This window comes from Pristis pectinata, chromosome 2 (assembly GCF_009764475.1).
Source record: "Pristis pectinata isolate sPriPec2 chromosome 2, sPriPec2.1.pri, whole genome shotgun sequence".
Classification (NCBI taxonomy): domain Eukaryota; kingdom Metazoa; phylum Chordata; class Chondrichthyes; order Rhinopristiformes; family Pristidae; genus Pristis; species Pristis pectinata.
Genome location: NC_067406.1, coordinates 136,060,015 through 136,085,203, shown reverse-complemented (window position 1 = coordinate 136,085,203; position 25,189 = coordinate 136,060,015). Strand labels below are relative to the sequence as shown.

At 45.8% G+C, this 25,189-nt stretch overlaps 1 protein-coding gene across 9 annotated transcripts in view; it reads left to right on the top strand.

Moving 5' to 3' along the window:
* fam13a (family with sequence similarity 13 member A) overlaps positions 1–25,189 on the top strand; it is a 252,848-nt gene that overhangs the window by 118,676 nt on the left and 108,983 nt on the right. For all 9 annotated transcript variants that reach the window (XM_052009895.1, XM_052009890.1, XM_052009901.1 and 6 more), the window contains one exon: positions 17,306–17,478. In XM_052009895.1, coding sequence (XP_051865855.1) covers positions 17,306–17,478 — 173 coding nt within the window. The remainder of the gene's footprint in view (positions 1–17,305; positions 17,479–25,189) is intronic.

Genomic DNA, 25,189 nt, shown 5'->3' with positions numbered 1-25,189 from the left:
TACAGGGGAAAATAGCATATAACATATCCAATTCTGGCCTCTTGCATACCCCAGTTTTTAATTGCTGTGCCCTTGGTGGCCATGCCTTCATCTTCCAAGGTCATAAGCTACAGAGTTCCCTCCCTAAACCTCCCTGTCTCTATCTGTCCCACCCTTAGGTTTCTCCTGCCTCTCTGATGATGCCTTTCGTTATCTGCCCCAGTTACTCTTTCTGTGACTTGGTACCTGTTTTTCTTTAGTAATACAGTAAAACTCTGATAATCCGGTATCCCATTGTTTGGAAGTTGCAATGATTCAGAATCTGGCTCACTCCATCGTACACCAAGTCCTTGTTATTTACAGACATATTGTCTGAAGATTCACGTACTCACAAAGTCATCCATGAATTACTGGCAGCGGGGGCCTGATGTGTGGCTGGGGTCAGGAACATGGGTGGGTTAGCAGCCAGGAGCCAAGGTCTGGAGTGCCAGTTGTGTGTGCGGCTGGTGTTGTGGTCTAGAGTGCTTATGTGTTTCAGCTTGTCGACAGCTGAAGCTCACTGGGTTCTGTTTCTTGCTCCCTGTAAACTCGCGGGGTTCACTGGAAAATTTATTAACTCCTGTCTAACATGTAAAAATAACAGCCAGAAAATCTTCTGGTCAGGTACCGCCAAAGTCGCAGGATTATTGTACTTTCGTTAAGTGCCTTGGGCTGCTCTATTGAGTTAGAGACTCAATTTCTGCACTGTCTTATTTTGTTGTGTGTGCACGTTTTGTTTGTTGGGAGGTGTGTGTGTATGTGTGTGTCTTCTCACGTGTGTGTGTGTGTGTGGTGTGTGTGTGTGTGTGTGTGTGTGTGTGTGTGTGTGTGTGTGTGTGTGTGTGTGTGTGTGTGCGCGCGCGCATTAAAGGGAATATAAAAGTCTATGTTGATCAGTGTGAGTGAATGTTGTAATAGGAAGATTTGTTGTTCATGTTTTGTCTTTCATGACCCTCAAGGTATCTCAAAGCATAAAGAGCTACTGTTGAAGTGTAGCAATTACTGTGACCAATTTATACAAAACAAGTTTCCACAAAGAACAGTGTATTAATAACTAGACAAACTGCTTTCGGATATTGGTCGGTGGATAATTATTGACTAGGATAGTGGAAGAACTCTTTAAACTGGTGCTTGGGAACTTCACATCGACCCTGAGAGAGCAGATGGCACCTTGGGTTGATGGCTTACCTGAAGGACTGATACGTTTTATGTGACCTGTTAACATTTTTGCCTGCTGATGTTGTTCTCTGAGGTCAGCTTCAGAAGATAAAGTCAAAGTCGAGCTTATTGTCACATGCACAAGTACATTTATGCACTGATGCAGTGAAAAACTACTTGCAGCAGCATCACAGGCACAGAGCATCATATAAGCAGTATTCACAAGAAAAACATAAATTGAACATAAATTATACACAATCGTTACAAGAAAGAACACAATTAGAACAAAAAAAAATCCATTTTAGTGCAAAGTGATCAGTAGTGTTTAGGGATTTGCCAGTTGGTTCATGAACTGAATGGTTGAAGGGAAGTAGCTGTTCTTGAACCTGGTGGTGTGGGACTTCAGGCCCCTGTACCTCCTGCCCTATATATATTGCTGTTAGTCACGTGAGTGCAATGAAACAAACTTCACAAGAGTCCAAACCTTTGTGCTTCATGGACTCAGGTGAAGTTCAAACCTGCCAATTAGTAAATCAGGGTATTTGATATCTTTAAACTGCAAAGTAAGATATTTTTCCTCAGTGCAGAAATTGAGTGGCTTCAGTTACAGGAGATGAGAAGATTTTCATCAGCTGATTCATTCTTCCATTCCTCACGTGATTTTGGAAGGATTGTTTGGTTATGGTAGTGTTGAGTGCAACCCATCACCACACAAGATATCACTCTGCAATCTTTCATTCAGTTTGGTGGGCTGGCACTGCTCCAGATTCTTACAGTGGGATTACTGAACAAAGAACAAACACAGTTTCACAGATTTACAGCTTTATAGAAAGCTATTTGGCCCATCTTGCCCATGCTGACTGCAGAAACAGTCTCACTTCCCGCCTTTGGTTATAGCACATCAAGTGCCCATCCAGCTGCCTCTTCAATCTATTTTGGGAATTTCCTCTACCACCCTTTCAGGCAATTCCAGACCCTCAAAGCCCTCCACATGTTTTCCCTCATTCCCTACCCTAAATCTTTCCACTAATTACTCTAAATCTTTACCTTTGTTGATCCCTCAGCAAACTTCATAAGGTTGCATTGATACTTGGAGTAACAGCCCATTCCAACACCCCCTTGTATCTTGTAAGCATTCGTGCTTAACTTTCTCAATAATTTCCTGAACTGCCTGAATTTATTACCCACTTTCTTGGAACAGAATTGTACCCTACATATCAGCTAGCCCCTTGCTTATTTTCAAACCAAAGCAGGAGAATGTAGCCCACATTTACCCCATTTCCTGATGTCCACTATACCACTTCGCAATTCATAGAGTCAGACAGCACAGAAATAGGCCCTTCAGCCCACAGTGTACATGCCAACCACCATACCCATCAATACTAAAATCATTTACCAGCACTTGGTCCATAACCTTCAATGCCTTGGTGATTCAAGTGCTTGTCGAGAAACTTCTTAAATATTATGAGAAGCTCTGCTTCCACCACACCCCCCTCCTCTCACCCCATCTTAGGCAATACATTCCAGATTCCAACCACCTCCTGTGTGAAAAAGTTCTTCTTCAGATCCCTTCTAAACCTCTGACTCTTTAACCCAAACTCTGCCCTCTTGTTTTAGACACATCTGCTATTGGGAAAAGCTACTAACTATCTACCCTGTCCATGTCCCTCATAATACTGTGCACCTTTTTCAATTTTTTTCTTGAATTTGACTGTGTCCCTTCACCTTCCCTTGATGCTCCATCCTGTTCTTTCTTAAACATTTCCACGGGGAAGATTTTTCTGTTCTGAGAGACGATCGATGCCTGAAACGTCAACAGACTCATATTTCCTCAACAGATGCTGCCTGGCGTGCTGAGTTAGCAGCTTCAAATTTCCAGCATGCAGGAGATTTTTTTTTGCTCTTAATTTCTTCCTGTTTATTCTCTGTCTTTCCCTTGCTAGAAAAAGGTTTGTGTGTCAGCACCAGGATTCTTAAGCACAGGAAGATTATTTGTGTTTAACCCTCTGCTGAGTCATCGATGACAGGCCTGTGGGCATGTTAACAAAACATGAATTTGCTGTCCAGGCCAATATTTATCCCTCAGTTGGCATTGTTAATACAGATTAACTGGTCACTGCGTAAATTGTCTGCTGTGCTTCCTACATCTTTAACAGGGGTGATGCTTCAAAAAGTATTTCACTGGCTTTAGAACACTTGGAATATCCAAAGTCCACGTAAATATTAATGTACATCTGTGTAAGTGGTAGCTGTTTTATTTTGCAAAAGACTGCTCCATTCTGACTTGCTGCCTCGAAATCTTCAAAATGGATTGTTCATGTAGTTACCCAGCCTGTACAAGAGATGGCACTGCATATGGAGGCTGCATTTCACTGTAGATCAAGCAGTTCCACGGTAGCCAATGCCAAAATATCATAAAATTCATTGCGTTCCCAACTTCTTACTTGTTGTTTATCCTTCCGTATCGGACCTACACTGGCAGCTTTTTCTCTGCTAGTTCCTCCTGAGACTGTATCGACTGTCATGGCACCTTTAAAGCTGTGTTTTGCAACTCTGCAGAAACCTTACTTGAAGAACTCACCAGTTACAGTGAATTAGGTACCTTTCTATACAAGAAAGATATGAAAGATTTTAAACTATGTTGTGCTATTGGTCAATCAAATGAGGAGGTCTGGCCAATCAGTAGATCTGTGGCTAAATCCTAAAAGGATATGGGTTTAAGTTACAGTCTTTAATGATCTTGAAACATTGTAAAGTTCCCAACAGAAAGAGATGTATTTCAAAGGATTGTAGTCACTTTCATAATGTAGCACGGAGGGAGGGCGATTGAGGGAGGGAAGAGACTGAGGGAGGCATTTGGAGGAAGAGGAACAGAGGTAGGGTGAATAAGGGAGGGGGGCACCAGAAGAGTTAAGGGATGAGGAGTGAGGTGTGTGAGGAAAAAGGTTTGGACAAGATCGTGTGCCTGTCCCTGTGTGTGTGAGTTCATAGTGAAACTGTGTATGCTTGCAATAAGAAGGGTATGAGACCACATAGGGTGTGCGTGCTAATTCTGCAACAGGATCTGGTCTTGGACCTAATTCTGTTTGGACCAAGTTTTGGCTGTGTTCAGTCCTTGCAGGGCCCACGTCATGTTAAAATAGTTCATGCAGAGCCACCTTCTGTTCCTCAGAAGTAGAGGAAAACCAAGTCATCCTCGATCCCAGGAGCCTACGAAAGAAGAGAAGAATGTAGGAATCAATCACATGAGTAATCAGTGCGAAGTGCTGGGGTTTTAAATCAGGTCAGACAGCAGCTGTAGAGAAGATATGAAGTAGAACTATGATGAAGAAAAGGAGGGAAAGAAGTTAACCTCCGGTCACTATTGCTCGATCCACTGGCAAATATCAGCAAGTAGTTGCAATTTGTTTATCATTGTCACATGTACCGAGGTACAGTGAAAAACTTTGTTTCACCTGCCATCCATACAGATTATTGGTATTGGTATCGGTAGTGGTTTATTATTGTCACTTGTACCAAGGTACAGTGAAAAACTTGTCTTACAAACCGATCTTACAGGTCACTTCATTACACGGTGCAGTTACATCAAGTTAGTACAGAGTGCATTGAGGTAGTACAGGTAAAAAAAATAACAGTACAGAGTAAAGTGTCACAGCTACAGAGGAAGTGCAATAAGGTGCAAGGTCACAACAAGGTAGATCTTGAGGTCATGAGGTCATAGGTCATAGTCCATCTCATTGTATAAGGGAACCGTTCAATAGTCCTATCACAGTGGGGTAGAAGCTGTCCTTAAGTCTGGTGGAACGTGCCCTCAGGCACTTGTATCTTCTACCCGATGGAAGAGTAGAGGAGAGAGAATGTCCCGGGTGGACAAGGAAAACAATAACAAAATGCAGAATAAAGTGTTACAGTTACAGAGAGAGTGCAGAGCAGGCAGACAATAAGGTGCAAAGCCATGACGAGGTAGATTGTGGGGTCAAAGAGTTCATCTTATCGTACAAGAGGTCCGTTCAATAGTCTTATAACAATGGGATAGAAGCTATCTTTGAGCCTGGTGGTACGTGCTTTGAAGCTTTTGTATCTTCTGCCTGATGGGAGGGGGGAGAAGAGAGAACGTCTGGGGTGGGAAGGGTCTTTGATTATGTTGGCTGATTTTCCCAGGCAGCGAGAAGTGTAGACAGAGTCCATGGAGGGGAGGCTGGTTTTTGTAATGTGCTGAGCTGTGTCCACAACTCTCTATTTCTCACTGTCTTGGGTAGAGCAGTTGCTATACCAAGCCGTGATACATCCGGATAGGATGCTTTCCATGATGTATCTATAAAAATTGGTGAGTGAATCAATGTCAACAGGGACGTACTGAATTTCCTTATCCTCATGAGGAAGTAAAGGCGCTGGTGGACTTTCTTGGCCATGGCGTCTACGTGGTTGGACCAGGACAGGCTACTGGTGATGTTTACACCTACTCAGCTCTACACCTGACTCTTGGTGTCAGTGGAACTGAAGATACAGGATTAATGTAACTCAGAGCTGATATTCCCACACACAGTTTGCAAGACCCACTAGAGACAGATTTACGAAAACATCTATGGAGGGAAATGGACAGTCGACGTTTCGGGTCGAGACCCTTCATCCGGACTGGAAAGGTAGAGGGGAGATGGCCAGTATAAAAAGGTGGGGGGAAAGGGTGGAGCAAGAGCTGGCGGGTGATAGGTGGATCCAGGTGAGGGGAAGGGTGTTGGGAGGATAAGGGAGGGCGGGAGTGCTGTCAGAAGCTGGGAGGTGATAGGTGGAAGTGACAAAGGGCTGAAGATGATGGAATCCGATAGGAGAGGAGCATGGAATAAAGGGAGGGAGGTGGGGAGCGGAGCCAATGGGTGGAGTGTGTGGGTGATGGGCAGATGGGGAGGGTGGGGGGAGGGGAAAGAGGTAGGGTGATTGGGGCCAGTTGGATCAGGAGGAAAGAGAAGAGGGACTGAAGGGGACCAGTTATTGGAAGCTTGAGAATTAGATGTTCATGCCGTCAGGTTGGAGACTGCCCAGGCAGAATATGAGGTGCTGTTCTGCTGTATCTTCATACTCCACCCCTTCACCCCCCCCCCCCCGACCTTTTTATACTGGCCGTCTCCCCTCATTATCCCAAAGACATACGGGTTAGGAAGCTGTGGGCATGCTATGTTGGTGCCAGAAGCGTGGCGACACTTGTGGGCTGCCCCCGGAACTCTCTACGCAAAAGATGCATTTCACTGTGTGTTTCGATGCATATGTAACTAATAAAGAAATCTTATCTTATTTCCAGTCCAGATGAAGGGTCTCGACCCAAAGCGTCAACTGTCCACTTCCCCCCGCAGATGCTGCCTGACCCGCTGAGTTCATCCAGTGCCTTTGTGTGTTGTTCCAGATTTCCAGCATCGGCAGTCTCCCGTGTCTCCTTCCACAGATGCTGCCTGACCAGCAGTGCACCCAGCATTTTCTGTTTTTGTTTCAGGTTTCCGGCATCTGCAGTGTTTTGATTTTCTCATGAAATGTTATTGCCTGCCTTGTGCTGCCCACCCTTGTTGATTTTCTCCCCACAACCCTGCTGTTGTAGAGACAAGAAGTAACTAGCTGCAGTTATATTGGGCATACTGCCACAACAGGAAGAATAGCCCCCTTTTATCTCCCGAACACGCGATTGTTCTTGCCTGTTTAAGGAAGAGATATGCTTCGCAAACTCTGATTGAATGCCACGACTTTCTTGTGTTCCTTCAACCGCACTGATTTGCTAATTCCTTTGCTTTTCCTCCCCTTCGCTGAAAACCGGACGCAAACAATAAAAATGCAGAGTAGGTTGAATGCAGCTTAAACGTAAACAAGACTGCTTTGCCTCTCAAATTCAATGGGCTGTTAGTGGAACAAATACAGTGGACGAGCCAGCTGCAGAAGGTTTGGTTTCACTGTGTTCGGTTGGACATGCAGTGCCGTTGCGGTGTTGAACTATGAAGAAGCTTGCCCTGAGTTCTGCCAGGTTACGGAACTGGGTTGGTGTGTCCAGGCAGTGCATCAGTCACCCAACGACAGGTCCTCCTCTGCTCTCAAGCCTAAGATTTGGACAAGGCCCTGCCACAGGAAGCAAAGGTAGTCTCTGGATAATATCGTGGCTCTTCATTCCTCGAAAGCTGGCAAGAATTTAAACAGGGCTAGAAATGGTGGGAGCCTGGACAGCTAGAGGTTGCAGATCTAAGATTAGGGGGCAAGAATGAAGATAATGGGTGGCACAGTGGTGCAGCAGTTAGTGCTGTTGCCTCACACCTCCAGCGACCCAGCTTCAATCCTGACCTCGGGTGCTGTCTTTGTGGAGATTGCACGTCCTCCCTATGACTGCGTTGGTTTCCGCTGAGTGCTCCGGTTTCCTCCCACATCCCGAGGACGTGCTGCTACATCAAGTGGCCACTGTAAGTTATTCCTTAGTACAGGTATGTGGCAAAAGAATCAAGGGGGAGTTGATATGGGCACTAGAAGGGGAATAAGTACACAGCTGAAAGAAAAGATTGATGGGATTGCTCTGCTGGGAGTTAGTACGGACTAAATGGGCTGAATTACCTCCTTCCATGTTTACAAGATCACAAGACAAAGGAGCAGAAGTAGGCCATTCGGCCCATCGAGTCTGCTCCGCCACTTCACCTTGAGCTAAACTGAATAGCCCCATCCAGCCCCAATTCCCAGCCTTTTCCCCATATCCCTTGATACCCTGACCAATTAGATACCGATCAATCTCCTCCTTAAACACCCCCAATGATCGGGCCTCCACAGCTGTATGTGGCAACAAATTCCATAAATCCACGACCCTCTGGCTAAAGAATTTTTCTAAAATATGATATGCGTGATAGCTAAGCAAGTAATCCAGGAATGTGGATTATTGGACCAGAGGCATGTTCAAATTTCACCAAGGTACCTGGGAAGCTTTTATTCTATTGATTAAGTAGATTTGCAGTTTTGAAAATAGCTGCTGTCAGTCATGGTGACTTGAAAGGGATCATGTTTTGGAAGTGAACCACTATTATTGATGTATTGCACTTTTAAACAAGCATCTGAGGGTGAATCTCTACTATAATTTCGGTGAATGTTGGAAATCTTAAATGAAGCCAAAAAAAAATTAAATTGGTATAAATCTTTGTATTAATAAGGACATCGGAAAAGATTGTTGGATAGCTCACGTTAAGGCAGTCTTTACTGCAGGAGTGTCCAGAAATCTGTGGGAATTGGTGCTATATTCAAACCCCCCCTCTCAGAACATGAGTACAAACATCTAGAGCAACAAACAAAATGCTGGAGGAACTCAGTGGGTCAGGAAGCATCTGTGGAGGGAAATGGACAGTCAGCGTTTTGGGGTCGAGACCCTTCATCTGGACGGATGAGTTTCTCCAGCATTTTGTTCGTTGTTCCAGGTTCCAGCATCTGCAGTCTCTTGTGTCTCCAATGTAAATGTCTAGGCTGAGATTCTCAGTGCTGGCATTTCTTGGATGACAGGTTAAGTTGGGAATTGCCCCCTCGTGTAGATGTTAGAGATTCCTTGGTGCTATTTTGAAGCAGGGCAAGGCAGTTATCCCCAGTGTCTTGGTCATACTTACAAAACAAGTGATGACATTAAAGTAAATTTTCCTGGACGTTCAGTCACATGCTGTTTTTTACAGTGTAATGCTGATGAAAAATTGATTTATTTTCCTCTGGTGAAACGCGATGACTATCACTTTTCCAATTTCTTTCATGTCGCCCCAGAAATTTGACCGCACACTTCCTAGATTGAGTCACCTGATGCAGTCGAGCAGAGGATGACATCTTTCCCCATGCAGTGCCCATAAAACCGTAAGGTGTAGGGGCAGAATTAGGCCATTCGGCCCATCAAGTCTGCTCCACCATTCGATCACGCCTGATTTTTTATTTCAACCCCATTCTCTCGCCTTCTCCCCATAACCCTTAACCCCCCCTTTACCAATCAAAAACCTACTAATCTCTGCCTTAAGTACACCCAATGGCTTGGCCTTCACTGCCCTCTGTGGCAATGAACTCCACAGATTCACCACCCTCTGGCTGGAGAAATTCCTCCTCATCTCCATTCTAAAGGGACGTCCCTTTATTCTGAGACTGTGCCCTCGGATCCTAGACTCTCCTACTGATAAAGCATCCTCTCCACATCCACTCTATCCAGGCCTTTCAGAAACACTGTCCCTTTTGGAAGCCTGGAAAACTTTGTCTTGGGAAAGACAATCAAGGATTACACCCAGCGTAACCAGAACTTCTCAATGGAGTACTGAATTGGGAGTTCTGTCAGAGAACTCTACATCCTTTTGGCACTCTCTCAGCCCCACATTGCATGGACCCCACCCCAATTCTCACCATGAGGGTGGCACAGCAGTGCAGCGGGTAGTACTGCTGCCTCAAAGCTCTAGCGACCCCGGTTCAATCCTGACCTCCTGCGCTGTCAGCGTGTGGAGTTTGCATGTTCTCCCTGTGACCGCGTGGGTTTCCTCCGGGCGCTCCACACTTTGCCCCTCATGCCAGTGTTGCTCGTGACTCCAATCCACCTCTAAGGCCCAGATCCTGACTGATTCTCCTGACCCAGTGGTTAAACCCATTCCCCTGTGGAGAGCAGGGTCTCCCATCACCGCGTGCCAAGCCCAACTATAGGCCCCGCTCATCCTCCTCCTCCCCCCACCCCCCAACCCACAATCCCACCAGAGCACAGGCCCCAATCAGGCCTACTACTACCAACACTGCTACAGTCCCCACCCACCTCAACACCCTGACTTGCCCTCTCCCAAGCCAATCCATAGGCTTCAGGTGCAACTGATGTTTGCAGTGGGAAGGTGTAGGAGCTCCTACTACAAGGGGCTATTAGACTCCTCCCACCCTGTTACAACACCCCTCTCACTCTCCCATTAAGCCATTATCTGGTTCTTATCACATTTTTGCCTCTGGGAACTTGCTGGGAGCAAATTAACTACCATTTTCCTGCAAGTCTTTCATAAATTCTATGGAGAGCACGGGAGATAGATTTCTTTTTAAATTGCTGTGTTCTCTATTTTCTTTGAACATTTGCTTATTTACAATACAGGGGTTCCCCAGGTTACAGATGACCTGACTTAATGGAAATCTGACTTTACGTAAATTCTCCCATGTGCATTTTTCAAGATAGTAATAATAATATTAAAATGTCTTTTTTGTATTCATTGATGACTGAACACAGCATATATTCCATTAGTTTAATTATGGGTTAGGGGGAATATTCAATGAAATGAGTGAAAAAGTGAAAGAGGGCATGCAGTTAAGGTGAGTGGGGAAAGTTCAAAGGAGATGTGTGGGGCAGGTTTCTTACACAGAGTGGTGGGTGCCTGGAATGCACTGCCAGGGGTGTTGGTGGAGGCAGATATGTTAAAGAGGCTCTTGGGTGGGCACATGAATGTGTAGAGAATGGAGGGATATGGACATTGTGCAGGCAGAAGGGATTAGGTGGCATTAGCTTAATTAGTTCAGCATGACATTGTGGGCTGAAGGGCCTGTTCCTCTGCTGTACTGTTCTATGTTCTAATTATAGCAAGTGTATGTGGAGCAAAACGAGATGGGTTACTATAGAAAATGGATTTACAGAGTAATTGGCTTACGGACAGTTCTCGGGGATGGAACGCTTGCGTAACCTGGGGATTGTCTCAATTGGAAATGGGTGAGGAAAGCCTGTTGGGATGGCTGGGATGGGCCTCATGATTCACCCTCCAGGATTGTGGCCAAACCAAGCGTTGTCAAAGCAACTTACGAAACTGCTTTGGGAAAAAAAAATCAATGGAGGCATTTATAAGAAAGCAACTTTGCACTTTGAGCACAAGTTTAATTGGGTTGGCAGGGGTGGCCCTCCTAAAGACTCACCAGCCGCTTTTCACAAGTCTCTCAATCTCTTACAGTGGAGTGAGTGTTTGGTGCTGATTCAATACAAGCCCCGAGTGAATTTCTCCCTAAGTCATATTGAATTGAAAAAGTTCCATGGCACAATTTGGAAGAAGAGTTGCAGAATTATTATGAGTGTGTGGGCCATTATTTATCACTACTTCAAATTATTTTTTCTTACAGTGAAACAGAAAGGCCATTTGGCCCATCAAGTCCATGCCGTCTCCTGGGAAGCATCCCATTTAGTCACATTCCTCCTCTCCTTATTCCCCTGTATGCCTGCAAGTTATTCCCTCTCACTCATGCCATCAATTCCCTGTTTGATTCTTCTTGCCATTAATCTACACTAAGGGGTAGTTACAATGGCCATTAACCTTCCACCACACCTTGGATGTATCGGTATTGGTTTATTATTGTCACTTGTACCAAGGTACATTGAAAAACTTGTCTTGCATACCGATCGTACAGGTCAATTCATTACACAGTGCAGTTACATTGAGTTAGTATAGAGTGCATTGAGGCAGAACAATAACAGTACAGAGTAAAGTGTCGCAGCTACAGAGAAGGTGCAGTGCAGGTAGACAATAAGGTGCAACAAGGTAGTTTGTGAGGTCAGAGTCCATCTCATTATATAAGGGAACCGTTCAATAGTCTTATCACAGTGGGGTAGAAGCTGTCCTTCAGCCTGCTGGTATGTGCCTTCAGGCTCCTGTATCTTCTACCTGATGGAAGAAGAGAGAAGAGAGAATGACCCGGGTGGGTGGGGTCTTTGATTCTGACTGCTTCACCAAGGCAGTGAGAGGTAAAGACAGAATCCAAGGAGGGGAGGCTGGTTTCTGTGACACGCTGGGCTGTGTCTACAACTGTCTGCAGTTTCTTGCAGTCCTGGGCAGAGCAGTTGCCATACCAAGCCATGATTCATCCAGATAGGATGCTTTCTATGGTGCATCGATAAAAGTTGGTGAGCGTCAAAGGGGACATGCCAAATTTCCTGAGGAAGTAGAGGCGCTGGTGAGCTTTCTTGGCCGTGGCATCTACGTGATTTGACCAGGACAGGCTATTGGTGATGTTCAATCCAATACATACATACATACATAAATACACACATACACGTATGGTGGGGGGAAACTGGAGCATCTGGGGAAAATCGACGGGGTCACAGAGAGAATGTACGAACTCCAGACAGGACAATACCTGAGGTCAGGATTGACCCCAGATCCCCGGAGCTGTGAGACAGCAATATTAGCCACTTTGCCACTGTACTGTACTGCTTGCATTTCAAGTTGCTGCTGTGGGAGCTTGCTGCATGCATATTTCTTGCTGCATTGCCCCCAACACGACAGTCATTGCACCTCTTCATTGGCTGTAAAGCAGTTTGAGGTGTTTTGGTAGTCAGGAAAGGCACTGCAGTAATTTCTTTCTGTAGCTGCTAGATTCATTCATTTGCATCTTGTCATATTAAGTGAGTGCTCAACTGCTCGCAGGTGCACCTTTACATCTAAATGCAAGCTCTAAGACTCAGTATGTGCATTTGGCTTTATGTGTGTATGTATGTGTGTTTGTGTCTGTGCGTGTGTGTTTATATTTGCATGCATGTTTGTGTGTGTGTGCGTGTACACACACGGACATATGTAATATAAATTCCGGTGTTGTGCAAGCGGCCAAGTAACGCTGTCAAATCCAGATTATTTCTAAAATACCTCCAATGGATTAAGTTATGAGAATTGATAAACACAGACAAAAATAAAAGCTGCAGATTCAGGAAAGCTGAAATAAAAATCGAAAATTGTGGAAATATTCAACAGGTAAGGCACCACCTGTGCGGAGAGAAGCAGGATTAAAGGTTTAGGTCGATGGCTTTTCATTGGAGCCTTTCATCTCTCAAAAAGTTACCGACCCAAAACGTTAACTCTTTCTGGAGCAACACATAAAAGCTGGAGGAACTCAGCAGGTCAGGCAGCATCTATGGAGGGAAATGGACTGTCGATGTTTCAGGTCAAGACTCTTCTAGACCAGATGAAGGGTCTTGACCTGAAATGTCGACTGCTCATTTCCCTCCATTGATGCTGCCTGACCCGCTGAGTTCCTCCAGCAGATTATGTGTTGCTCCAGATTCCAGCATCTGCAGTCTCTTGTGTCTCCAGTTAACTCTTTCTGACCTGCTAACCATTTCTGGCGTTCTCTGTTTTTATTTTATATTTTTGGCATCTGCAGTATTTTGCTTTTCTTGTACTCAGAGTTTCAGCCATGCTTTATTTCCTTCCTTTTTCCATGTTCCTCTGTTTTGATCCTTCTTCGATTCACATCTTTTCCAGACAGGTCATCTGCGATCAACACCAGGCCCCACTCAGCCAGCACCACAGCTTTTTGTGGCATCCAGCCTCTCTTGCTCTCCGCCTGATCATTGCCTTTGTCTTCTCCATTCCTCCCACTTCCTTGCAAAAAGCAAGTTTTATTTCTAACTTTTCCTAGTTCAAATAAGAGTCATTGACCAGGATGTTAACTCTCTCCCCAGAGGATGCCCAGCTTCCTGAGTAATCGATCTGGGGGAGGATTCATGTGGGAGGGGCTCTGGGGCAAAGTGGAGGGATTCTGAAATGATTTAATCAGAGGATGCATAAGGCAAATGAGGGACTCTGTGGTCTATTCCAGCTTTTATATTTTATGTTTGAATTACTTTTCTTCCTGGTTAGTACTTAAGTGGTATACCTGTCCCTACACCTCCTCCCTCGCCACCATTCAGGGTCCCAGACAATCCTTCCAGGTGAGGCAGCGCTTCACCTGGGAATCCGAGGGTGTCATTTATTGCATCCGGTGCTCTTGGTGTGGCCCCCTCGACATCGGTGAGACCCGACACAGATTGGGTGACCACTTCATCGAGCACCTTTGCTCCGTCCGCCGCCAAAGCGAGGGTCTCCCGGTGGCCACCCACTTCAATTCCGCATCCCGCTCCCGTACTGACATGTCTATCCATGGCCTCCTCTACTGCCACGTTGGGGCCAGACGCAGGTTGGTGGAGCAACACCTCATATTCCGCCTTGGGAGTCTCCAACCTGATGGCCTCAACATCGATTTCTCGAACTTCCCTCTTTCCCCCCCACCATTTATTCCCCCCCTTTGTTTTCCCTCATTCCTGTGGCCCCATCACCCCTTCTCTTTCCCCTCCCCTGCCCTCATGACCTGCCCATCTATTCCCCACCTCCTTCCCTTTATTCCATGGTCCACTGCCCTCTCCTACCAGATACCTTCATCTTCAGCCCTTTGCGTCTTCTACCTATCACCTCGCAGCTTCTTACATCTCCCCCATTCATCGCCCCCTCCCCCACCCATCTACCTTCCCCCTCTCACCTGGACTCCCCTATCCCCTGCCTGCGTGTGCTCCTCCCCCTCCCCCCACCTTATTCTGGCTTCTGCCCTCTTCCTTTCCAGTCCTGATGAAGGGTCTCGGCCCGAAACGTCGACTGTTTATTTCCCTCCGTAGATGCTTCCTGACCTGCTGCGTTCCTCCAGCATTTTGTGTGTGTTGCTCCCTGCTTTTAATGACCTCTGTTTATTTTATTTTTCTGCCTGTTGATTTCTTATCTTGCTTCTCTCTTTATTGAAAGCCTCAGGAACTTTTATGGCAGAAAAGGTGCTGTGTAATGAAAGTTGTTGCTCAATAATTGGGGCCTGCAGGCACATAGTTTTGTTTTGGTAAGGGGTCCTGTTGGTTACAGAGGAGAGGACCTACTGAAGACTCAAAGGGAAAGTGTTGCATTGTAGATTAAAGCAGTGGGAAAAATACAGATGAGAAAAGGAGAGAGGAAGATGACCCATGTCCTATAACTTGCACTCTCCTTTCACCCATCTGACCATTGTACACTGCTCCTATTTCAAAACAGAAATTAAAATTCTTTCCCTTGCTTTGAAATCCTCCATGTTCCTTCCCTCTCCCTGCCTCCTCGATCTCCTCTCGCATTTTAGCCCACTGAGATTTCCACTCTGCTCCTTTCCTGGTCCTGTGACCATCCCCAAATTTCATCGTTGCACTTTTGATGGGCAGGCACGGTAGTGTAGCGGTTAACGTAACGCTATTACAGCGCCAGCGACCCAGGTTCAATTCCAGCCGCTGTCTATAAGGAGTTTGTTCGTTCTCCCCATGTCTGTGTGGGTTTCCTCCAGGTGCCCCGGTTTCCTCCCACATTCCAAAGACGTACGGGTTAGGAAGTTGTGGGCATGCTATGTTGGCGCCGGAAGTGTGGCGACACTTGCGGGCTGCTCCCAGAACATTCTACGCAAAGATGCATTTCACTGTGTGTTTCGATGTAATAAAGATTTTATCTTATCTTCAGGTACCAAAACCCTAAGCTCTGGAATTCCCACTAAACCCCTCTGTACCTCTATGTCTTTTTCCTCCTTTAAGACATATCTCTTTAACCAAATGGCTCATGTCAACTTTCAATTGATAATATTCCTTGCAATGGCTTGGGATGTTTTCCTGCATTGAAGGTGTATTGTAAATGCAATTTGCTTTGTTAAGAGGAGCACCCCTCATTCTACTGGAGATGGAATAGTTGCTGCAGGGATTTATGCTCTTAAAGACCACATCATCCCACTCGGACCATTGGGAGAGCCTCGCTGATGATTGTAGATCTGCCACAGTAGATCTGTGACTTAAAGGCTTAAATCATCAAGAGCATCAAACAATCTGCTGGAGGAACTCAGCAAGTCGAGCAGCATCTGTGGGAGGAAAGGAATTGTCGATGTTTTGGGTTGAGACCCTGGACCAGTTCTGATAGAAGGTCTTAACCCGAGACATCAACAGTTCCTTTCCCCCTACAGATGCTGCTCAACCTGCTGAGATCCTCCAGCAGATTGTTGGTTGTTCCAGATTCCAGCATCTGTAGTCTCTTTTGTCTCCTTAAATCATCAGTGGCAGGTTGATAACCCTGGTTGCAGTATCTAGAGATTAAAAGGTTGAGGGATGTACAAACCAAGGCTTTAAAATAACTGATTCAACAGGATAGGTATGAAGAAATGTGAAAAGAGAGCATTGTTGGGGTGGGAGGTTCAGTGGAACTATTCAAGGTCAGAGCTGGAACATTTAGGATATCAGAAGGAAATCTTCCGGGCAGTGGTATTCAAGAATTCTCTCCCTAAAACCTTCCAGAAGTGGGCCAGTTGGAGCTTCCAAGAGCGAGATTGGTAGATTATCGCTCAGGCATTGAGAGGCATGCATCAGATTCAGGGAGAGATTGGACTCGAGAGGTTAATTGGCCTATGCCTGTCCCTAATGATACATCTGAAGGATGGGCAGGCAAGGAATCGGATCGAAATGCTTATAAATAGATGCAAAATATTTTCCTGGTTATGTCACAGTTACACCTGTACAGATAATGTGCCTTTCCAGCATGTGCAGTGTAAACAGCTGTACAACGTCCCTTGGCAGTGCACAGAGAGAACTTAATCGTGACTTAAATAAGTTTCCTAATAGCCTGTGAAATCAATGACCACCACAGCCCTGGGAGGAGGGGAGAGAGGGCATCTGTAAATGTGCATCAAGGAGAAGTGGGCTACAGATTTAATGTTCTGGGCATAAGGTACAAGGATGACATGAGGCCAAACCTCCTCATGCAGAGAGCTGTTATGATCCGTAAAAGACTGCCTCTGAGGGTGGAAACAGAGTCAATCTGGGCTTTCAGAATGGAACTGGATAACAAATGAGGGACTGTGTTTCACAGGGCTATGGGGAAAGGGCAGGGGACTGAGACTGTTAGGTGGTACAATGACACAGCTAGTAGATCCAGGTTCAGTCCTGACCTCCGGTCCTGGCAGTGTGGAGTTTGTACATTCTCCCAGTGACCGTATGGGTTTCCCCCGGGTGCTCCAGTTTTCTCCCATGTCCCAAAGCTGTGCCGGGTTTGTGATTTAATTGGTCGTTGAAGTTTGCCCATAGCTTATAGGTAAGTGGTAGAATCTGGGGAGAGTTGATGGGAATGCTGGTAGAAAGGTTACAGGGAGAATCAGAGGGGCAATGCATTCCTCGATGAGCCGGCACGGACTCGATGGACAAATGGCCTCCTTCTCTGTCAAATAAGATTGTTCTACTAAGAGCCAGCATACACTCAATTAGCCTTTTCCTGTGCTGTAAGAATTATATGATTACATTCCGTACAACATGGTCTGTTGGCTCTGCATGCTTTGTGTTTTAAACAACCCTGTCTCCCTATTTCAGAACAAAAAGGCAAGGCCCAAAGTCGTTCCGGGGACCTTCCTCGTGCCTCAGCCGGAACAATCGAGCGGAATCCCAGAAGCAACACGGACACTGCCCATCAGGCGTGCCAGCCGAGAGGAGATGGAGTCTTCCGAGGAGCTTGCCTCCAGTATAAAAGACATGGAGATAAACAGGTTTGCCCATCACTTAATGAAAACACAGTGGTTAAATTATTAGAACAGCAATCCAAGGACCTGGACCAATGCCGCAGCGGTTCAAATCCCACCACAGCAGCGTAAGAATTTAAATTGTTACTTAATTAACAATTAAGTAAAAGCCAGTGTCCGGCAGAGTGACTTTGAAACTGCTGGATTGTCATTTATAAACCCACAGTTCAGTGATATTCAGGAAATGGGAAGCTGCTAGCCTTGCCTGGTCTGTATATGCCTGTGGCATGGGGTCATCGAGAGATACAGCTTGGAAACAGGCCCTTTGGCCCATCGAGTTCATGCTATCAACATTAATCCCATTTTTAATTCTGCCCACATTCTCAACAACTCCACCCCAGATTCCACCACTCACACACACACTGAGGGCAATTTTGTGCGGCCAGTTAACCTACCAACCCTCATGGCTTTGAGATGTGGGAGGAAACCCACACAGTCACAGGGGGAACATGCAAACTCCACACAGCAGCAGCTGAGGTCAGGATTGAACCCAGTTCCCTAGCATTGTGAGGCAGTGGCTCCACTAGCTGTGATGCTATGTTGCCCTTGGAAACTACAGTCTAACAGCAATTAGTGAGCCTGCAATGCCCATGTCCCATGACCCAACATTTCTGAAATAATTTGCAGATCTTTATGGAGAACCATTGTGGCCTAACAGTGAATCATGTATGACCTCTGAAACATGTATGGGTATAAGGGTTAAAGCGTGTATGTTGAACACATTACACAATTCTTCCAATCAGAGAAGGAGTGCTTTCCTTCGAATATGCAGAAGCCGGTCCTGCCTTGAGGTGCTAAGAGTAGTGGCAGGTCTTTATTTCTCCGAGCTATGCACCTCCCTCCTGGCAGCACTAGTTTACAGGGCTGCCCCCCCCCAACACAAGGTGTGTCACGCCACCGATGTGTGTCAGCCGGTTCACTCAGCCTTATTACCTCATTCTGTCATGTTGTGGTGAAAGGACATCTGCTTAAAATATAACAACCTGAGTAATGCACAGGAAATTTCTTGCTTTAATTACGGCTTGGGAATGTGTTTGTCACTGGTGAGGCAGGCACTTATTGCAGGTTGACCTTGACAAGGGGAGCCAGCTGCTTGAACTGCCAGTCTGTGTGGTGAAAGTACCCACAAAAGAGTTCCAGGGTTAGGGACTAGCGATGGCGAAAGGATGCCAAATCAGGAGAGTTCCCATGCTGCCACCTCCTCAGTGGTAGGTGATGCAGATTGGGGAGGTGCTGTCATTGGAAGACTTGGCAGCTAACTGCAATGCAGTTATATTGGTACTGGTTTTGGAATTGGTTTATTATTGTCACTTGTTCCGAGGTACAGTGAAAAACTTGCATACCGTTCGTACAGATCAATTCATTACACACTGCATTGAGGTAGTACAGGGTAAAAATAATAACAGAATACAGAGTAAAATATTACAGCTACAGGGAAGTGCACTGCAGGTAGACCATAAGGTGCAAGGTCATAACAAGCTGGATTTTGAGGTCAAGAGTCCATCTCATTGTATAAGGGAACCATTCAATAGTCTAATCACGGTGGGATAGAAGATGTCCCTGAGCCTGGTGGTGTGTGCCCTCAGGCTCCTGTATCTTCTGCCTGATGGGAAAGGAGAGAAGAGAGAATGACCCGGGTGAGTGGGGTCTTTGATTATGCTGGCTGCTTCACCAAGGCAGCAAGAGGTATAGGCAGAGTCCATGGAGGGGAGGCTGGTTTCCATGATGTGCTGGGCTGCATCCACAACTCTCTGCAGTTTCTTACTGTCCTGGGCAGAGCAGTTGCCATACCAAGCTGTGATGCACCCAGACAGGATGCTTTCTATGGTGCATCGATAAAAGTTGGTGAGCGTCAAAGGGGACATGCTAAATTTCTTTAGCCTCCTGAGGAAGTAGAGGCACTGGTGAGCTTTCTTGGCCATGGCGTCTACGTGGTTGGACCAGGACAGGCTATTAGTGATATTCACTCCTAAGAACTTGAAGCTCTCAACCCTCTTGACCTCAGCACCATTGATATAGATGTATGCATGTACACCGTCCCCTTTCCTGAAGTCAATGACCAGCTGTTTTGCTGACATTGAGGGAAAGATTGTTGTCATGACACCATGTCACTAAGCTCTCTATCTCCTTCCTGTACTCTGACTCATCGTTATTTGAGATATGGCCCACTATGTTGGTATCATCTGCAAACTTGTAGATGGAGTTATAGCAGAATCTGACCACACAGTCATGAGTGTATAGGGAGCAGAGTAAAGGGATGAGGACGCAGCCTTGTGGGGCACCAGTGTTGAGAATAATCGTGCTGGATGTGCTGCTGTCTATCCTCACGGATTGCGGTCTATTGATCAGAGAGTCGAGGATCCAGTTCCAGATGGAAGTGTTGAGTCCCAGGTCTCGTAGTTTGGTGATAAGTTTGCTTGGAATTATAATATTGATGGCGGAGCTGTAGTCAATAAATATGGTGCCCACTGCAGTCACTGTGGGCTAGTGTTGGAGGGAGTGGGTGTAACTATTAGCTTGCTGTATCTGCACCATCCTTGAGTGGTACTAGCCAGTTTCTACCTCAGCAATGGAACACACGGACCCTCTCTTGCACTACCATGGTCTTGTCTCTGATTGTGTCTTTTTTGAACTAAGTTCTTGTTTTTGCACAGTCCAGGGCTGAAATGGTGACCACAAGAGGACATAGGTTTAAGGTGCTGGGGAGTAGATATAGAGGAGATGTCAGGGGTAAGTTTTTTACTCAGATAGTGGTGAGTGCGTGGAATGGGCTGCCGGAAACGGTGGTGGAGGTGGATACGATAGGGTCTTTCAAGAGACTGTTAGGTAGGTACATGGAGCTGAATAAAATAGAGGGCTATGGGTAAGCCTAGTAATTTCTAGGGTAGGGGTATGTTCAGCACAGCTTTGTGGGCCGAAGGGCCTGAATTGTGCTGTAGGTTTTCTATGTTTCTATGTTTATTTTCTCTCTCCCCTCACTGTCATGTATAATTTATATTCTGTGTGTCGTCTGAACCTACGTGCCTGTGATGCTGCTGCAAGCAGGTTTTTCACTGTACCTGTACCTCACTGTAGTTGTGCACGTGACAATCAACCTGATTTGACTTGACTTCCAGTCCACTGCCCCAGCAACCTCTTATTCCATGGATACCCCCTCCACACCGTTCTTCTCTCTCTTTCTCCTGTTGATACACGAAGCTGGCATTTAAAGCTTTGCTAATGCAAGTTCAAAAGCTTTGCAAGTTCATGACTCAGTCTCTCTCCAGTTCAAACAGTTGGTGGGCAACCTGTGCCCCATCTGTGGAATATTGTAACATAAGAAGGGTGTTGTGCAAATGCAAATTGCTCCTTTGTCTCCCCTCCAGTTTTGTCTTACAGCTGACTGCCACCTTGCCCTCTGTCCCACCCCTCCTGCTCTCCCCTGGATGCACTTTACAAACAATACTAGATTAACAGAAACGCCCTGAACCCGACTGACCTAGTCGGGGACAAGTTTGAGCATGCTGGTGACTGCCTTATTTGAAATCAAGGTTGCAAGAACATTGTGGGCTTACCCCTGCAACTGTGCATACCTTTCCAATGTGAGCAACTGTTTGATATTTACCCAATGCAAGGACCCAAATGTGAGTGTTTAAATTTTAATGTAATTGCAGCAAGATAAAAGCCTCAATGACAGCGGAAAGTAGAATGACATTCTGAGTCTTCCTACGATTTGGCTTGGGGTCTTAAATTACAGGCACACTTCTGGAAGGCTTTGCCCCAGTTCTGGGTCACCTGACTTTGGGTCTTCCACGCTCCTGTCAAGTTGCAACATGAGTGTACCTGACGTCATTGGAGCTCTGTGTGTGTGTGTGTGTGTGTGTGTGTGTGTGTGTGTGTGTGTGTGTGTGTGTGTGTGTGTGTGTGTGTGTGTGTGTGTGTTTGTGTGTGTGAGTGAGGTCTCGCTGAAAAAGCCTTAATTCTACAGGTGTTGAAGCTTCCTCCAGTGTCAGATGGGAGGTGGCCAAGCACTGAAAATCTGCATACAACCACTGCCATCTCAGGACAGGGCCCCTTCCTGTAACTCTCGGGGAACAGGGTTCTAGTGCTGATTGGGACAAAGGTTTGAGTACTGGGACCTTGTGACAAAAGAGACATTTTTTTTAACATGGTCTCTGGATTTCTGATGCTTCGCCCACAAGTGAGTTGACGACACTGCCCCAGTAACTTAAATCATGTTCACCCTGCTACAGAGACATAAGAGTCACTGTAGATGCTGGAATCTGGAGCATAAAACACTGACACTGGGAGCTCCAAAAAAAACACTGGAGTTCTTCCATCAATTTGTTTTTCACCACTGCACACATGCATTCTCTTCTGGCTCATGCTAAGCAGCTCTCTGATACCCTTAATGTCCAGCTTAAAGATGAACATAATTAACTGAAGCAAGATCAACTACCTTTATGCAAGGGGCCAAATCTGTTTGCACAGAGCTCACTGACAGCAGTCTACAAGGCACAAGTCCGAAGTGTGACGGAAGGCTCTCCACTTGTCTGGATGAGCACTGCTCTTGGACACTCAAGAAACTTGACACCATCCAGGAGAAGCAGCTTGAGTGGCACCCATCCACGACCTAAACATTCATTCCCTCTATCGTAGAGAGTTGAGGGGAGAGATTGGCTGGGCTTGTTTTCCCTGGAGCAAGGAGGCTGAGGGGTGACCAGATAGAAATATATAAGATTATGACAGGCATAGATAGAGTAGATGGTCAAAATCTTTTTCCACTGGTAGAGGTATCACAAACAAGAGGGCATAGGTTTACTGTAAAAGGAAGGGGTTTAAAAAGAACCTGAGGGTTGTTATTTTACACAGAGAGTGCTTGACATCTGGAACACATGGCCAGAGGAGGTGGTGGACTCAGATGCAATCATTACATTTAAGAGGCATTTAGACACCACTTAAATAGGCAAGGCATAAAAAGATGCTTTCCTAATGGGGGCAAATGGGGTTAGTGCAGATGGGCACACTGTGTCGTCGTCATGGCTATCACTCAAGGTCGAGGATGATGGTCTTCGTTCTGCAATTAACCCACAGAGTGATAACGCCTGTGCGTGGATTTAACGTGTACTTGATGTTGCACTACAAAAAGCACACGATACTTCATAAATCAACCAATTAATTCCAATGGCATGGAAACCACGACGATTGGAACTGATGGATTTGTTGCAGGCTTCATCCGCCTTCACAGCCGTTGAGTTCGAAGTAACTTCGTCTGCCTGTTCCACTGTTGAGGTCTTGGTTGGATTGTTCTTTGTCAGGGACCTCACTATCGACCTTACCGCCATGGGTGACCCTACCAGGAGCATAGCTCCAGACGGCATCACTCTCGGGATCTCAGGACCACACAAGCTTCTCCACCACGACAAGGTGACAATCAGAAGCATGATGGAATACTCTCCAGTTGCCTGGATGAGTGCAGCCCCAACAACACTCGAGAAGCTCATTGCTCTCCAGTCCAAAGCAGCCTACTTGATTGGTTTCCCATCCACCCTGAACATTCATTCTCTACACCATTGGTGCACAGTGGTTGCGCTGTGTGCCACCTATAAACTGCACTGCAATTACTTGCAAAGGCTGCTCCAAGAGCACCTCCCAAACTCAGTACCCAACGGTACTGTGGGAGTACCTTCACCAAAAGGACTTGAGCTGTTCAAGGAGGTGACTCACTTCCATCTTCTGAGGGAAAATTAGGTGTCAGTGTTGTCCAGATCCCTAAAAAAAAATAGATAATACAGTTCTCGTACCATATTATAAATAGGGATATGCACAGGAGAGGGTGCAAAGCAAATTACCAAGGATGATACCAGATGCCAGAAAGAATGAACAGGCTGTGTCTCCTTGAGGAAGAAGGCTGAGTAGTAACAAGACAGGCTTTTCACCTATGAATTGTTTCAATAGGGGAGAGATGGAAAGATGAAGGGAACATTTCCACGTGGAGAAAAGCAAACCAAGGGGATGGTCACTGCAAAATCAAATCCAAACTTGTTAACGACAAGAGTTCTTAACCAGAACTCATGGCACAGAGAGACCAACTGAGCTTATGATTGATAGGGAATAAAGGGACATGCCTATCACATTAAATGATGGGTGGCCTGCTCCCAATTCATAAATTGGTATGTGGAAAGGTGGACTGAGCCAGGTGGAACATAAACACTGGTGTGAAGTGCTTAGCCCAAATAGCCTGTGTTGTCTCTGTATATTTTATGTAAGATTTTGAATGACCATTTTTATACGAAGGATGATATTGCAGTAAAACTGCTGGTTCCATTGGATGGGTTGAGATTGCAGTTTGCCTGGTCTCCCTCCAACAGTGAGTATTATTAATCATTTGATTTTGGGAGCTGCAAGAGGAGGTTATACACTTTTATACCAGGTTTCTCTTGAACAGCCAGCAGTATGGTATCACCCCACACTCACCCACACACACACACACCCACACACACACAGAGCACTCTTATTTCTTTTCTTCATATGTGTGTTTTTCAATTTATTTGTCATCTGACTGTGGACCTCACTGACAATATCCCATTTATTCTCCATCCCTAATTGTGCCTGAACCATGGAGGTAGCCACATTGGTGGGTCTGAGGTCACATCCTGGCCAGACCAGGTAAGGACAGCAGGTTAACTCCCCCAAAGGGCATTAGTAAACCAGGGGGATCTGATAGTTTCATGGTCACCATTACTAGGACGAGCTGTTTTTTATCCCAGATTTATTTAATCACCTGAATTTAAATTCCCCTCTGACATGGTGGGTTTTGAATTTTGAACTCATGGATGAATGGTTCATCGTGTTGCTGTGGCATTTGGAGGGGCTAAGGCTGGCAGTGTGTGTGTATATATATGTGTGTGTGTGTGTGTGTGTGTGTCTGTCTGTCTGTCTGTCTGTGAGTGTGTTTGTGTGTGTGCTTATGTGTGTGTGTGTGTGTCTATCCGTCTGTGAGTGTGTTTGTGTGTGCTTATATGTGTGTGTGCGTGTGTGTGTTTGTGTGTGTGTAGTAAGCTTGTGTGTGTGGGTGGGTGTGTTTATGTGTGTATGTAAGTTTGTGTGTGTATTTGTGGGTACGTGTGTGTGTGTGTGTGTGTGCGTGTGTGTTTGTGGGTGTGTGTGTGGTTTGTGTGTGTGTATGTGGGTGTGGGTGTCTGTGTGTATGTGGGTGTGTGTGATTTTGTGTGTGTGTGTGTGTGTGGGTGTGGGTGTGTGTGTGTGGGTGTGTGGGTGTATTCTTCTCTTCCCACTCTCTTGCTCTTTAAATGCTATCCATCTGCACTACGCTGCAGTTCTGATGAAAGGTGGAGTTCAGAACATGTGGAAATAGCTGTGTTTACCCCATAGCTGCTGTCTGACCTGAGCATTTCCCACATTGTCCATTGCTGTTCTTGTCAGTTTGAACTGAGTTCAGATCCAGCCAACAATAAGTTAATTTTTCTCCTTAAAATCCATCCTCACAATAAAACAATTACAGATATCTCCTGATGTGGTAAACATGCATAACGTGTGAGGTGCCACGGTTATAACTTAATTAGAGGTGCAACACCAGCTAATTTATATACAGTTTCATTGCAATCTCTGAAACAGGTTAAAAACAACTTTATATTATCTAACCTTTGAAGCACTTGGCTGTTGCTTATGGCAATGC